The sequence below is a fragment of the Bos taurus genome, chromosome X (genome assembly GCF_002263795.3).
Source record: "Bos taurus isolate L1 Dominette 01449 registration number 42190680 breed Hereford chromosome X, ARS-UCD2.0, whole genome shotgun sequence".
In the NCBI taxonomy this organism is placed as follows: domain Eukaryota; kingdom Metazoa; phylum Chordata; class Mammalia; order Artiodactyla; family Bovidae; genus Bos; species Bos taurus.
The window spans coordinates 37,587,167-37,603,670 of record NC_037357.1 but is presented as its reverse complement, the minus strand read 5'-3'; the positions used below and the strand labels follow the sequence as shown (position 1 = coordinate 37,603,670).

Below are 16,504 nucleotides of genomic sequence, written 5' to 3'. Positions count from 1 at the left end.
TATAACCACCTGAGTCACCAAGGCTAGCATCTCCCTTTACGGCCCACCCCAGGGGTGGGGGTGTACTGATGGGGAGGAGGGGGCCACGTCCAGTTCCCTCTTCCCCATAGTATTGGGATCCATCGTGCCTCCTCCCACTGCTCGCTCACCTGGGCCAGGGGCTAAGGGGGGCTGGGAGACCTCAACGTGCCGCTTCCTCATGTCTTCAATCCTTTTGAGAAAAGAAAAGAAAGCATCCAATCAACACATCTGGGTCACGTCTCCAGCATGCGCGAGGCTGGGGGAAGGATGGGGTGCAAGGTGGGGAGGGGGAGGCCAGCCCCACCTTGACCCGACAGGCCCAGGACCCAGTGCCACTGCCTGTGGGGCCTGTGCTCCGACACCCACCTGGCTGACTCCTGACAGCTGGTCTTGAGCCTGCTGTATTCCCTCTGCAGCTGCTCCAGCTGTTCTTGCAGGAATTCCTTCTTCTCAGCCAGCTTCTCCCGGGCCTGCCTCTCGGCCTGGAAGTCTGCCTTGTAGATATCCGCCTGGCAAAACCAAGAGAGGAGCAGCGCGTGCTGTCCACCAGCCGCTCCATGCCAGGCCCAGGGAACGGTGTGGGGGGGACGGCAGAGCCCCTGAGCCCCTCAGCATGAAGACGGTCCCTGCCAGGGCGTTGCAAGTTCGAGGAACGTCTCAAGGGGCTCGGAGGCTTTCTGAGAGGCCACTGCCAAATGACACCAGACACATGGCAGGTCCCAGCCCTTGCATCCCAGCCTGCACCCCCGCAGGCCGGCCACAGGGGTGAGCCCTCACCTGGGCTTTTAGCACTGGGACAGTCTCCATCACAATCTTGTGCTGTTCCGCCTCCTCCTTCAGCTTGTCGATCACTTCCTGTTTGGCCACCAGGGCCTCCTCAGCCTGCTGGAGCTGCTGCTTGAGATCCTCCAGCTGCAGTCCCTAGATGTGGGGGACAGGGAGCTGATGGAGCCCCATCTGGCCCAGCCATGGAGGCCGGGCCATCCCCAGGCCGGCCGCTGCTCCTGGGGAGGAGGACCAAAAGGAACCAAAGACGGGGCATTGTGCAAGGCACGGGAAAGGCAGAGGAGGCCAGAGAGGACCGCTGGGGTCACCTGGCACAACCTCGCCCAGGCTGACATTCCATCCTGAGCTGTACAGTCCTCATCCAACCCTCCAAGGGACAGGGGCCAACCACTCCACACAGACTAGTCTCATGCCCTAGTGCTCCACTATGTGCCCACTAAGCCGAGTCTCATAGGTTCCCCCGTGACACCACCTCACAGACGCCCCACAACCCCCTTTCCTGCCCCCACCCCCAGCACACCCACAGAGACACACTCACACACACAGATGCACACACACAACACCCAGCCTTCCCTCTTGAGGTCAAAGGGCCACAGTTTTGTAACTAGCTCTTCATCATGTGACCCAGTTTCAGGTTTTACCCTTATAAGTCTCTTCCAAGTATGTTTCTGTTTAACTATATCCTTGAAATGTGATCACTAGAAACTACACTCAGGATAGGTCTGATGACGACCAATAAGCACAGGGCTCCCAGCCACCTTCAAGACTGATGTGGAAACATTCCCAGGGGACGCCTGGCAGGCGGGAGCAACCATGGAGACAAGTGTGACCCTACTTGGGGCAGAGCATCTGGAGGCCCCCCACTCCATCCACCATGGGCAGCAAACAACACAGCCCAAGCATCTCCACCTCCCCCCACCATCTGGCCTGACCCATCACTCCAGGGCCCTGACCAAGCTCTAGGGTGAATTGAGTATCCCTCTCCAAAGCCAGCTCTGTGAGTCTATTAAGGTAGGGCCTCGACTTCCAATATCCCGGATCTATCGGGGGGGATCAGCTCCCGGACTGCAGGGAGAGGAGCCAGGGGCAGGTCAGTCCCCAACACCCGGAGGACGCCTCTCCCATACTCACTCGGTTCCGCTCACTGCTCACCATGCTGCTCTTCATGTGATTGTCATACTCTTGGAAGAGCTGGTGATAGGCCACCTGCAGCTGGGCCAGCTTCCGCCTGAGGAAAAGAAACCACCTTGTCCTGATCCAGCCACAGCGTTCAACTCCACCCCCTTCCTTCCCCTCAAGGCCAAAGGCCAGAATGTGGCTTCCAAGGTGCCTCTGGGCCGTGCAGGCCACCAGCTCCGAGGCAAGCTTTGCTACCTAGTTCATATCCTTTTCCTCAAATCACGCGTTTTCAAAACAGTATAGAAAGCAATGTGTATCACAAAGCAGAGCTTTGGTCCAACTACACATTTCTGTGAGATTAGCTTTTCTTCATGTACTTCAATCAAAACATATCACAACAAAAACTAAATAACTTCAATCAAAACATATCACATCAAAAAAGAAAGAAAAATAAAAAACCTGTCACAACAGACTGACCACAGCAGCAGCGGACAGGAGAGTCCAGCAATTTTTAGTGAACCAGAGACAATAATGAATGAGATTTATAAAAATGTAATACAAGGTCAGTCTCGAAGTATTTATTCTGGAAGACATAGTTCTTTTTCACAAGAATATGTATTTTTATGTGCAAAAAATAAAACTAAAAGACAGCTGTCCTGTCCCCTTCAAAAAAGTCAACTTCATGAAGAATCCAGAAAAGCAGGAGGACGGTTTGAGATGAAAGAAGACTCAAAAGACACCCCATCAAAGACAAAGCAGGATCCTCGACAGGACGCTGTGAACGTATGGGCCAGAGGGCGGAATTGGAATGTGGACGGGAGAGTGAAGGATGTCACCCTCTCCAGGACGCCTCGCTGGGGTGTAACGACAGTCAGGGGTAGTGTTGGGCTCCCCTCCACCGCATCCCACTCACTTCTCCTCCGAGGCGGCCTGCCGTTCCATGCGCAGGGCAGCTTCCATGCTTTCGTTCTGCAGAACAAGCTGGTCCACCTGCACGCTGTGCCGCTGTTCCAGTGCCTCCCGCTCGCTCTCCAGCTGCCGGGCCTTTTCGCTGGCCACCCGGGCCCTGTGAGGAAGTGGAGGTCACAGACAGGCCCGGGGGGAGGGGGCATCAGCCAGCCCAGCACCCCTGCCACATGGTGCAAGACGGACGCCATGGCGGGTGACCAGTCCTGGCACAGGGCGACGAAGGGGTAGGCCTCCAGGTGACCCTGGGGTGGGCGCTGGCTGGGGAGACAGGGACGACTGCAGGGCGTCTGGCTCAGGGCGGGTTTGGGCTGGGGACAGCCATCCAGGAAGGCTGTTCTGGGGGTAAAGGAGGTGGTCCCAGGGGAGAGGAGCCCCAGGAACTGCCCATGAGGTTATCACAGGCGGGTGCTGGGTGCGCTGGCCAGGGCCATCTAGTGGATGGGTCAGGAGGGACTGCAAGGAAAGGAAGCAGAGACAGCCAGCCTTGATAGAATTTCTAGAAGGTGGGGAGGGAGAAGTGAGAAATGGGGGGGGGGGGGCCGGAAAGGGGCACTGCTCCAGAGGCCACGCAGGCTCCACACCTACCCAAAGAGCCTCCTACTTGCCTGCCTGTGGGTATACAGCACTGATGGCCCAGCACCCCCCACCACCCCGGGTCTCCTATGTCTAAACAGCGCCCTGCACTCTGGGTCCAGGCTTCGGCCAGGCCACCGGCTGGATCGAGGCTTCCTCAGCCCCACTGCAGGGTGATGGCGGGGGGCTGCTGGAGATCAGCTCTGGTCCCAGCATCTCTCCACGCCTGGGCCAGTCTATCAGATGCAGATCCTATCTGTAAGCTGACAAAACCCAGCCCTGTCACTGCCATCATCGGATGGGACTGCCACCTGCCAGGGGCCTGATGGGAGACGCCTCCTGCCCTGAGCTGTCTAGCTCAGCATGTACGTGCTCAGCCAAGGGGGTAGGAGTGGAGGTGGGGTGATAGGAAAGCAGGGTGCCCAAGAGCCTATAACTGCTGGAATAACGGCCCTCCAGGGTCGTTAGAGGACCAAAGGCAGTTACAGAACTGCACTGAGAGTGTCCCAACTCCAGCAGCTTCTTTTAGGTGCACAGAAAAAAACATAGGCAGAGAAGATACCAGAGTATCCTAAAAATTACATGTGCCTTTTCGCAATACGGAGTGACAGAGGCATGTCTGGGGAGACGGCAGGATGCAACAATCCCAGAGCCTATAGGCTTAGCCTTGAGTGGCCTCCCCCCTCGCCGTCCATTTCCTAGAGGGCAGCACGCTCACACACGCTTACCTCCTGCCTGTTCCCCCAGCCTCCTTCAGGAAGGCATCCGGGACACCGCCCGGGGCACCCTGACCACCTCCAGTGCTGCAAGGGCTAGGGCCACCCTGTAGCCCGAACCCATCAGTCTGGGGCATCTGCAGTAGAGCAGCATGAGAACCCCAGAAACATCCGTGCCCTTTGACCCAAAAACCTCACTTGCAGGAACCTCCCTCTGCAGAAGAGAGTAGCCAGAGGACCTAAGGATGCTGACTTCAGAAGGGCTGGCATGCAAGGCTGGCCCAGGGATGGTGCCCAGGCAGTAGGCTGCTGCGAGTCCTTGACATTGATGAGACAGTTTCTCTACGATAAGTGTGGTCTCTGTGCCTCAGCTGTTGGCACCACAGGGTGGTTTACAGGGCACACCGGCTTTCCTCTGGGAGTCGGGAAGTTTGGCATGTGCCTGGAAGCCATCAGCCCTCAATAATACTCATGGCACTGAGTCTCGAGTGGGCTCCCTAGGTCTCCAGGGGGGGCCTCTGTTGCTGCCTGTGAAGGAAGCATGCTGGGGGCCCCTCAAGGGAGGGAGAGAGGGAACCATAGGCGTGGCGGTCTTCACCCCTGACCCATGTCTTCTGCCCTTGGGGGTCCTGGTGTGTGCCCATTCCTTGTCATCAATCTCAGCTGCGAGGGCTTCCCTGCAGCCCATGGGCTTGCCCTTCCATGCCACCCCAGAAACACCCACTCAGTAAAGAAGCCAAACTCCGGCAGAAGGTCAGAGAGCCCACAGGTGCACTGGGACCCAGGTCCTGGATGCCCAGTACCCCCAGTCCTGTGTGTCCTGTCACAGAGGACATCTCTGGAGGCTCCCAAAGGGTCCTGTTCTCCTCAGGAGCCCTGGCAGTGGCCTCGGGCTGGGCTTGCCCTCCCTGCCACTTCACCTGCTCTCCAAAGCCTGGCGCTCCTTAGTGGCAGCCTCCAAGCGACTCTGGCTCTCTTGCAGCTCCCCCAGCAAGGACGTTACCTGGGCTTTCACTGAGGCCTTGTCCTCAGCCATCTGCTGCATGAAAAAAAAAGAGCCACTTTCTGTCAGCAGTGGTTTCTTGCCAGCTGCCTGCCCCTTGCACCCTCAAGTCCCCGGGGAAGCCTGGAAACACGGTGACAGGCCTCCTGAAGGCTGCCCTCAGCGGCCCCCCTCACCTAACCTCCACCTCTGGAAGCGTCTCCCCCTCATCCAGGCAACTGAAGCGGTGGAAAGAGATCCCGTCCCGTGAGCTCCCCATCCCAGGCCTTCCTCATCCCTGCAGATGGGGCAAAAGGAGAGGCAGGGACATGGGAGCTTCTCCACCTCTGAGACTCAGTGCCAAGGAAGGCAAGACTCAAACAGAGTGACAAAGATACACACTCCGCTCCACAGGCTCCAGGCCATTGGAAGGTGATGTGGACTGACACCGTTTCCAGAAGACTTGCACAAGCAACAAGATGCAAGAGTTGGCCCAACTCCCCTTTGCCCAGCTCCCTTCATCAAGCTGTCCAGACTCCAGTCCCGAGACCGTGGCCTGCTCAAGCCCAGGGTCAAGCCCCAGTCCTCGGCTTTCCCTGCCCCTCAGTACCAACCACCACGCAGACCTCCCAGCCAGGCCTTGGGGCCTGCACACACGCACTCATGCACTCACACATGTGCACCCAGCCCCGCCCACCATTCCTTCTCAAGGGCAGTCTCAGGCCCGTGACCCTCTCCATGTATACACATGTGAAGATGACCTGCTCTGTTTCAAGGCCTTCAGTACCCTCCACAGGCTAAGACTTTCCAGAGTCCTACCTCCAGGACAGACTTGTCTCTTGCAACCCAACTTAGCTATCTGACTGCCTAACTTCTCCACCTCGAAGCCTATGGTCACACCCTATGGATTAATGCCCACACTGCAACCCACCACTGGGCCCAGCCCGCTGAGAGCCCCTTGCTAAGCAGCTACAATAAGCTTGCCCAGGCTCCCAGTTCCACCCCTGTGGCTGTAGGAGTTCCCCAGGGCTGCCCAAAAGGACCACAAATTTGGCAGGTGGTTAGGATAACAGAAACAGATTGCTTTCTAGAGGCCAGGAGTCCAAGAGCAAGGTGTCAGCAGCGCTGGATCATTCTGAGGGCTTTGGGGGAGGATCAGCTCCAGGCCACTGCCTTGGCTTCTGGGGGTGGCCAGAGGTCCTTGGTATTCACCAGCTGTAGCTGCATCACTCCATCTCTGCCTCCATCATCACGTGACCATCTTCCCTGTATGTCTGTTTCTCTTCTAAGGACACCAGTCATTGGATTTAAACCCATCCTCAGCCACTGTGACCTCACCTTAACTTGGTTATATCTGCAAAGACCTCATGTTTAACTAAGGTACTAGGTTACTGAGGTACTAGGAGTCAGGATATGGACATTTTTGGGGGGTAACATAACAATCCATAATATCCCCCACACTTCAGAGGAATCCACATAGCACAGCCCCCTCCCCCAGTTCCTGTCACACTCAGGATCAAAGCCTGAATCCTTCCACTGGCTTACTAATCCCACATGACTAGTCCCCACCATGACTACCTCCTCAGCCCCTCTCCATTCTGCCCCAGCTATGCTTGCCTCTTTAGTCTTCCCTGAACATTACAGGTATGCTTCTGCCTCAGGACCTTTGCACATACTTTCCTCTCCTCTAAAACAGTCTTTCCCCAGAAATCCATATGGCTCATGTCCTCACTGTCTTCCAGGCTTACTCGGTGGCAACTCAGTGAGACCTTCCCCATCTAAGAGTGCGAATAGCCCATACCACCTGTCCTGTTAGATGAATATCTCCACTTGGATATCTAGTCATCCTCTCAAAACTAACCTCAGTAAAACTACACTCCTGATCATACCCAGAAGCCAGTTCCACTCACGGCCTTCCTTGTTACCAGTAGATGACTAACCCATGCTGTAGTTGGTAGGACAAAACCTTCAAGTCCTTCTTGAGTCCCATCTGCCTCTCACAACTCACATCAGATCCATCAGGAAATCCTGTCAAGATGTATCTGAGAATCTATTTGATGACACTTAGCAGGTAATGGTACTATTTTATGTGTGACAGTGCTGCTGTGGTTATGTTTCTTTCAAAGTCATTTCTTAGAGATCCACATGGAACTTTCTATGGAAAAAATCACAGTGTCTGGAATTTGGTTCTAAAAAATGGGTGAACTCCTAGGTATCTACCTGAAAGAAATGAAGACTCATGTTGGCACAGAAATGTTCATAGCAGCATTACTCCTAACAGCCAGAGTAGAAATGACCCAGATGTCCATCAAATGAAGACTGGATAAAAAAAAAAAATGTAGTCTCTCTCTATACTGGAATATCATCCAGCCATAAAGTGAAATGAAGTATCTGGACAAACTACAGCATGGATGAACCTCAAAAACATGATGCTGAGAGAAAATAGCCAGACACAAGAGCCACACATTGCAGGATTCCACTCACAGGAGATGTGCAGGTACCTGGGGCTTGGGGGGATGGGACTGCAGAGTGACAGCTCATGGGGACACAATTTCTTCCTGGGGTTTCTTCTTGCGGTTTTGGAACTACATAAAGGAAAGAGATGGTTGGCCAACTCTAAGACTATACTAAAAACAATTGAATTCTACACTTCCAAAGGGCGAATTTTATGGTATTTGTGTTTTAGTATGGTTTCTCCATGGTTAACATCTTACCCCTATCACCTGCTGTCCATGTGCAAGAGTTTCTCTTATGTATATACCTGGGGTACAACTGACAAGGTGAGAGTGACCTGAACTTTCAACTTGAAGAAAAAATGCCAGATGGTTTTTCAAAGCAGTGTCACCAATTGATGCTTCCAGCAGCAACATGAAGCCACGGCCTCTCCAATACCCACTACTGTCAGACTTGTCAGCTAGCAATAGGGCTTTGGCAGTGGCTCTGATCGCTACTGTGAAGCCAGCATCCCATCCCGTGAGTACAGGGCAGGCGGATGCTCTGCAGGCATTCTGAGAACCGCAGCCTTCTCCTTCTCCCTTCTGCACTGGTTCAGGGTGGTAGTGGCTTTACTGGTGGCCCCAAAGTGGTATGGCCACGGCCTAACCCACAGTTAGGCCTAACCTGAGCACCGAAGAATTGATGCTTTTGAACTAGATGTTGAAGAAGACTCTTGAGAGTCCCTTGGACTGGAAGGAGATCCAACCAGTCCAGCTTAAAGGAAATCAGTCCTGAATGTTCACTGCAAGGACTGATGTTGAAGCTGAAACTCCAATCCTTTGGCCACCTGATACGAAGAGCTGACTCACTGGAAAAGACCCTGATGCTGGGAAAGATTGAAGACAGAAAGAGACGGGATGACAGAGGATGAGATGGTTGGATGGCATCACTGACTCAATGGACATGAGTTTTGAGTAAACTTCGGGAGTTGGTAATGGACGGGGAGGCCTGGCATGCTGCAGTCCATGGGGTTGCATGCTGCTGCTAAGTCACTTCAGTCGTATCAGATTCTGTGCGACCCCACAGACGGCAGCCCACCAGGCTCCCCCGGTTGCATAGAGTCGGAAACAACTGAGTGACTGAACTAAACTGAACTAACCCGCAGTACGTGTCAATGGCATCTGACCTAGAGACACGGTCACTGCAGATGTGGTGGTGTGAAGATGAGGTCATACTGGAGGAGAGCGGGCCTCTGATCCAGTGACTCCTGAGAACTACAAAAGACTTGGACAATTGAGCAAGCTCTACTGTGACTTCTTGCAGCCAAAGGTCACAACCCTGGGCCGACTCAGCTCCCTTTTCAGTTCCCATCTGAGAAAACAAGGCTGGCAAAAGAATGTACAGTTTGTTCCAGCCAACATTTGACTGAGCATCCCCTTTCTCCAAGTCTTTCCTAAGAAGGCTCCCGACATGTGAACCCCTGCTGCTACTGCTAAGTCGCTTTAGTCATGTCCGACTCTGTGCGACCCCATAGACGGCAGCCCACCAGGCCCCACCATCCCTGGGATTCTCTAGGCAAGAACACTGGAGTGAGTTGCCATTTCCTCCTCCAATGCATGAAAGTGAAAAGTGAAAGTGAAGTTGCTCAGTCGTGTCTGACTCTTAGTGACCCCATGGACTGCAGCCTACCAGGCTCCTCCGTCCATGGGATTTTCCAGGCAAGAGTACTGGAGTGGGGTGCCATTGCCTTCTCTATCCCTTTGAGATGTCCGTGTACCTCCAACAACCCAGGAGAGACTTTCTAGGGGACCTGAGAGTCATTCCTTTGAAATGGGATCCTCAGGAAGGACAGGGCCTGAGTCTACCCATCTCTGAGTAGGATGGAATCGTAACATCCAAGAACTGACCCCGGGGACAGACGCTGCTGACCTCACCACGTTGACCCTGACCAACCCGCTGTGGGTTTTCACTGGAGACCCTGCTCGCTGAACCCACCTCACTCTCCCTTCAAATCACTGGCACCCCTGTGCCAATCAGAAGGGTGCCCGGCACTTTTGCCTGCTGACAGTGGTTACCAAACAAAACCGGTTCCCACCCCTTTACCTAAAGGCCAGTTTAACTGCTCTTTGACACTTGTGTCTTCATAAGATGAGGAAAGATGCCCAGACACCCAGGGAGAAGGCCACGTGACAGTATGTTTGCAAACCACGGAACACTGAGTCCTCCCTGAGGCTAGGAGACAGGCTTGGACCAGATCCTGCCCTCAGAAAGAACCGACCCTGTCCACGCCTAGATCATGGACTTCCGGCCTCCATGACTGGCAGACCACACGTTTCTGTGGCTTCCAACTACCCTGTTTGTGGTACTCTGTTACAGCAGCCCCGGGAACCTGAGACACTCCCCAAGGGCCCCGCCAGGCTGTCTACGCTGCCAGCAGCATGATTTCTGGCTGGACCCTGGGCCACATGTACCAGCTTGATCTCCGGGGCCCAGAAATCAAGTACCTAAGGGGAGCCGTACAGGCGCCCCAGGCCTCCAGGAATGACTCCCCCACAAGCCCCCAGAGGGCACACTGTCATGCATGGCTCCGTCTCTCCTGGACTTGCCCTCCATCCCTTTATCTTTACTGATTTTAACCCGTATCCCAGCCAACGGCTCACCCTAATGCCATAACTGGGAGGACAACAGCTTTCCCCAACTCCAGGAGCCCCCCACCCCGGCGTTCCCAGGCAGGCAGCCATGTCTTTACCTGCTGGCACGTCTTCAGGCGCTCCACCTCCTTCAGGGCCTGCTCCCTCTGCTGGCGCAGTTCACGCTTCTCCAGGCTCAGCCTCACCACCAAGTCCCGGGCCTCCTGGAACTTCTGCATGAGGAAGGCCTTCTCCTCCCTCTGGTTGCCCTGGAAATGCTGCAGCTCCTCACAGCGCTCGCGCAGCATCTGGTTGCTCTGGCGGATGGCGTCTGCAGAGATGGCTGGGGCCAGATAAGCCCAGGGCCCACGGCCCCCCACCGCCCGAGGACTCCCCAACTGGGACGGCTTCCCAATGCTCCCTCATTTCGCCAATCACTTTCAAGGTCAGCTGCACAAATGACAAGCCCCCAGTGTCCACGAGAGCTTCACTTAAAAATACGTGTCAGGGAGTCCCTAGTGGCCTTGTGGTTGGGACCCAGTGCTTTCACTGCCCTGGCCCGGGTTCAATTCCTGGTCAGGGAACTGAGGTCCCACAAGCCGCACAGTGTGGCAAAAAACAAAAAACATGTCAAATGTCAGTTTCTTTGTTCTTTGTAAGTGACTCTGGAACTAATCTGCCTTTTGCGTGGGTCAGAGCAGGCCCCTGGGTCACTGCCTTCGGGATCAGACTGGGGGCAAACTTCCCCGAGCTCTGCTGGCCCCAGACTGAGGGGGGTCTGGGGGGGCAGGGCCAGAAGTCTGGGAGCAAGCGAGTTCTCTGAGCCTCGCCATCCTCGTGTACACGTTCAATGGGGACAAGCATCCCCATCTCAGAGACAGGACGGGTAACATGGAAAAGCAGCCAAAGTGCCTGGTGCACGAGACAGCTTCAAGAACCACTTTGTCCTCCTCTTCCCGGGCAGTCAGCAAGGGCTGAGGAAAGGAGAGCCACCCACCCAGGACACCCCCAAGCAGCAGCCCACCACTGGTACTGACAAAACGGATCCATGGCCTGTAAAGGTGCTAGCCACCACAGAACTGGATTAGAGGGGGCCCCCTCTCTGTTCAGAACCCCCAACGAGCTAAATAGGCCTATTGATGGAACATTCTTTCGCTAGAACCACAATGGCCCCTGAGCCTGGCTCCAGAGTCACCTTCTATGCACCACAGTCCCCGTAAGACTCCAGCCCTGCAAGGAACGACTGATCTGAGACAGGGCTTCCTGCCTCAAGCCCACGGTGCCCCCACCAGCCCCGACTGTCCTGGGGATGAGCTCAGACCACACATGTGGAGAGCGAGCTGTCGCCCTGCCCCAAACTTGGCTGCCAGCTCAACGTGGCCCCAACACAGAAACATATTTAACGACACCTGGGGGATATTGTTGGTTGTCATACCTGGAGGGGGGACGATTGAAAGGCTCATGCTCCACCCACAGTGGCCCGGACGTCCCTTCCCCAAAGCCGCCCACGGGCCCTTTCTAGGAAGCCCCTGCCTAGCCCAGAGCAGACCACACCCCTTTCTGGAGCAGGTCATGCCCCTTCCAGATAGCCACGCCCTTCCTCAGATAGCCACGCCCCTTTCCAGGATACTGTTTGAGGCTTCTGTCCATGGGGTTGCAGAGAGTCAGACACACGACTGAGTGACTGAATGACAATGGCTGATCAGTACGGAGACACAGGGGCCTGGCGGCATTGGCCCGACAGGGACAACCCAAAAAGATCACCTCAGCTCCAGAGCTCCTTGGAGGGAGGGCAGCCCAGCTTCTCCCTCTGCCTGCCCCTTCTTCTTCACTGCCCTGCCCTGCCCTTCCCATCCCCTCCCCTCCCCAGTGTTGGTCCTAACTCTAAACATTCTGGATGGCACTCTGTAGCTGTGAGTCACTTCCAGAGAACCCCACAGGAAACGAAGGAAGGAGGCTGGCTGAGCCAGAGCCACCAACTGGCTCTCGAACGCCTGCCCACCCCAGTCCCAGAAAACACAGAGGCACTGGGTGAGTGGGGTCAATTCCCCCAGCAGGGCCTGCTCCCCAGACATTTGACTCTGCCCGCCCGCTGTCGCCCTCACCTCGGAGCTCTTGATTCTCCTCCAGACAGCGCTGGAAGGTCTCAGGGGTGCCCTGCTCTGAAGGCACGTGGAGCATGGCTGGCTTCCCCAGAGAAGACTCTTCACCCAGCATGTCCTGGTCCCCTGCCGGACTGCCACTCGGCTGCACCATCTCACACAGTGGACTCTTCCAGGGGGGCCTGCTCATCCAACACGTCAGGGCCTGAAAGAGAGTTAGCAGGGGGAGGATATGAAGAGACCTATGCAGAATTCTCCTACCCTGCAGGACGAGGAGTCCTGGCGTCACACTTCAAGCAGAATGATGAGCATGCTGGCAAGTGGAAAGAGATGTTAACATGGGCTTTCTGGTCTAAGAGGTAGCACATAGTCACATTCCTAAGGGAGGTACAGGCTCTTCTGTGGGGCTTGGAAAGGTCATGGTTCAGCACTGCTTGTAAACTCTAAATTGAAGTTAAGAACGTCACCAGAGAGGAGAAATCACATAGAAAATTAGTTTTGGAGGGATGTGTCAGTGTGCTGGGAATCCTACCCCACACACACACACTTCCAAGCATGAGTGGAGGTGAGTGGCCCCTCACCTAGTATAGTGAGTTGAATGATGACCCCCAATAAGGTATGCCCATGTGACATGCCTTATGACACCCAGAACCTGTGACTGTTAACTGCGGAAAAGGTTCTTTGCAGATGCGATAAAATTAAGGATCTGGAGATAAGATAATCCTGGATGAGAAAGGCCCTAAATCCAACAAGTGTCCTTATGAGACACAAAAGAGGAGAGACACAGACACAGAGGAGACGCCATGTGAAAATAGAGGCAGAAACAGGAGGGATGTGGTCACAAGCCCAGGGACACCTGAAGCTCCCACAGGCTGGACGAAGCCCAAAGGACCCTGCCCTGGAGCCTCCGAAGGAAGCACAGCCTTACCAACACCTTGACCTCAGGCTCTTGGTCTCCAGAGCCAGGAAAGGATAAACTTCAGTTGTTTTAAACCCTCGCCCCCACTTGTGGCTATCTCTTACAGCAACCCTAGGAAATCCATACACCAAGTAAGAGGGTCTTCACAGAGATCACTCTGAGCCTGGTGAGTGTTCTTTGGAACTGAGGGGCTGAAGTGGATCATCCAGCATTTGATGTGTACTGAGACATCTGAAAGCAGGGCCTGGGCTCACAGATGAAGGCAGGGAGACAGAGAAAGGCTGAGCCATTTGTGTTCTCTTGTTACCTGGAGTACAGAAAGGGAGTCTACACTAGACAGCATCAACCTGGAGCCCTTTTAAGTCCTGCCCAAGAAGACTGGCTACATGAAGAGGAAGCTAATCCCAAGAGAAGTTTCCAGGAGTAGGGCCTGAGCTGCATCAATAGACTTGAACACCCTACTAACCCATTAGCAGTATCTGATGGATCACTGATCCCTGATTCCAGAACAGCCCACTCTCCTGGTTTCCCGCCTACCTCACTGGCTGCTCCCTCTCAGGCTCTTTCACTGGCCCATCCTCATCAACCCAGCCCTTCATGTGGTCGTGCCCTAGGGCTCTGTCCTGGGACCTTTTCTCTAATTTCAGTCACTCTAGTACTAATTCCATCCAGACTCAAAACTGTAGCCCTCATCTTAATGCTAATGATGCCCCAAATCAGAACTCTTTCCTGAACTCCCAACTCACACATCAAATTCCAGATCTCCACTTGGATATCCAGTCATCCTTTCAAAACTAACTTCGGTAAAACTACACTCCTGATCATCCCCAGAGGCCAGTTCCATTCATGGCCTTCCTTGTTACCAGTAGATGGCTAACCCATGCTCTAGTTGGCAGGACAAAACCTTCAAGTCCTTCTTGAATCACATCTGTCTCACAGCTCACGTCACTGAGCTCATCTCACAGCTCATTCCTGCTCAGGATTCAGCAGGAAATCCTGTCAAGATGTATCTTAGAGTCCATTTGATGACACTTAGCAGGTAATGGTACTATTTTACATGTGATAGTGCTGGTGTGGTTATGTTTCTTTCAAAGTCATTTCTTAGAGATGCACACGGAAATTTTTATGAAAGAAATCACACGGCGTCTGGGATTTGGTTCTAAATAATGGGTGAACTGCTAGGTATCTACCTGAAAGAAATGAAAACTCATGTCCGCACAGGAATGTTCGTAGCAGCATTACTCTGAACAGCCACAGTGAAAATGACCCAGATGTTTATCAACTGATGAATAGACAAAATCTAGTACATTCCCATGCTGCAACATTATGCTAATAAAAAGAAACAACTCACAAAAGACCACATATTATGATTCCATTTACATGAAATGTCCAGAATAGGTAAATACATAGAGACAGAAAGACTAGTGGATGCTTAGAGCAGGGGTAGATGGGGTGGTGAGAGTGATGGCTGAAGTTCATGGGGTTTCTTTTTGGAGCGATGAAAATGTTCTGGAATTAATGGTGATGGTTGTGCAAGTCTGTGAATGCACTGAAAAACCAGTGAACTGTATACTTTAAATGGGTGATTTGTGAGGTATGTGAATTAATTAAAAATATCCACGAGTTCATAACTGTTGAAGCTGGGAAGTGAGTACATTGAATTTACTAGACTATTATACTTTTCTACACCTTTGAAATTTTACACAATAAAATGATAAGAGCAACATCACTGTTCACATAATTATTGTAATAACCTCCTAAAAGCCACCCGGCTCCTACACATGCCACCCCATAGTCAGTTCTCCCCACCGCGCCAGACCAGTCAGCCTGAAAGGCGATTCTGATCACATCCCTCCTCTGCTGGGATTCCCTACAATGGTTCCTTGTTGCCGATAGCTTAAAACCCAAAGTCTCTACCACCATGTACAAGGCCGTGCGCTATCTGTTCTCCCATTAAAGTGAAAGTCGCTCAGCTGTATCCAACTCTTTGCGACAGTCCATGGAATTCTCCAGGCCAGAATAATGGAGTGGGTAGCCTTTCCCTTCTCCAGGGGATCTTCCAAACCGAGGGATCGAACCCAGGTCTCCTACATTGCAGGCGGATTCTTTACCAGCTGAGCCACCAGGGAAGCCCAAGAATACTGGAGTGGGTAGCCTATCCCTCCTCCAGCGGATCTTCCCGACCCAGAAATCAAACCGGCTCCCACTCTAAGTATTCCTTCGCTCACTCTACTCCAGGTATAGCGGCCTCGTTACTGAGTTCCTCGAACATGTCAGGATGGCCCATTCATCCTCAAGTCAGAAATGATACGAGGTCCGGGAGACATTTATCGTTTTGCAAAGGAGCAAAATGATGCACATGAGGTAAGATACTTAGCTGGCAAGTCATATTTGACGCCTTTTTAAAGAACTTTAACCTGAAATGCACAGATGATGAATAGAAAATGTCTCCGACCTAGAAGAGTCATTCACAAACTAGGGGTGTGGTCAGACTCGGCGCTGGCGGAGAAAAGAGAGGCGGAAACAAACCCGCTCGCCGCCAAAGTAACCTGAGTCCTCAATCGGCCTGCCTCCGCCGGTGCTCTCGAAGTGCGCAGCAGAACCCGGCCGGACCGAATAGGAGGGGGAAGCCTGGTCATCCGGGGAGGGGATGTCGGTGGCGGCAGAACGCCCACCAATGGTACCCTGTCTTCGGAAGAGGGCCACACCTGTCAGCTGAGTCGGTCCGACGTGAGAAGGGCGGGAACGGCGGGCCCCGAGCGTTCCTCGGACCCCCGGCGCTCCGAGAAAGTCCGAGTTCCGCTGTAGCCCTTCCCTTCTCCCGCTGCCAACTTCTCACATCCGGCTTCCGGTGTCTAAGCTGTGGCATCCGGAAGTAAAACGCTCAGGTCCCGCCCCTGCCTGGCCGGCCGGCGGAAGCTAGAAGGGAGGCTGCCCAAGCCGGAAACCTGAACCCGCCAGCCTTGGTTGGCCCGCGGGGCATTCCCCAGTAATTAGCGTTGCGACCTGCATTCCCTCTTGTCTCTCCGGCAGGGCCGTCCCCCCTCCCGCTAGGGTTGGAACCACAACGAGGCTATTATCTAATAGGGCTGGTTTGACCTGCTCCGGCGACCGGTCCGGCGAGGGGACGGAGCTGCAGAAGACCCCACCCACCAACAGGGTCAAGGGGCAGGGTCAAGCAGCTGGCGGAAGTGGAGGCCTGCGCGAAAGCGCAGGACCTCCCCGGGGCCCTGCGCCGAAAGCCAGACTCT

General features: G+C 54.1%; 1 protein-coding gene across 11 annotated transcripts in view; it reads right to left on the bottom strand.

Annotated features, from left to right (window-relative positions):
* Window positions 1–16,504, bottom strand: part of IKBKG (inhibitor of nuclear factor kappa B kinase regulatory subunit gamma) — a 58,796-nt gene that overhangs the window by 37,734 nt on the left and 4,558 nt on the right. For 3 of the 11 annotated variants that reach the window (XR_009493446.1, XM_005227726.5, XM_010821547.4), the window contains exons 1-9: window positions 15,803–16,413; window positions 12,338–12,539; window positions 10,352–10,563; window positions 5,105–5,223; window positions 2,840–2,992; window positions 1,939–2,035; window positions 799–942; window positions 388–530; window positions 150–211 (exon numbers count right to left, since the gene is read on the bottom strand). Coding sequence is in view for 10 of the 11 variants with exons in the window: in XM_005227726.5 (XP_005227783.1) it covers window positions 150–211; window positions 388–530; window positions 799–942; window positions 1,939–2,035; window positions 2,840–2,992; window positions 5,105–5,223; window positions 10,352–10,563; window positions 12,338–12,539; window positions 15,803–15,892 (1,222 nt within the window). In the remaining variant the exon portion in view is untranslated. 11 annotated transcript variants of the gene reach the window in all.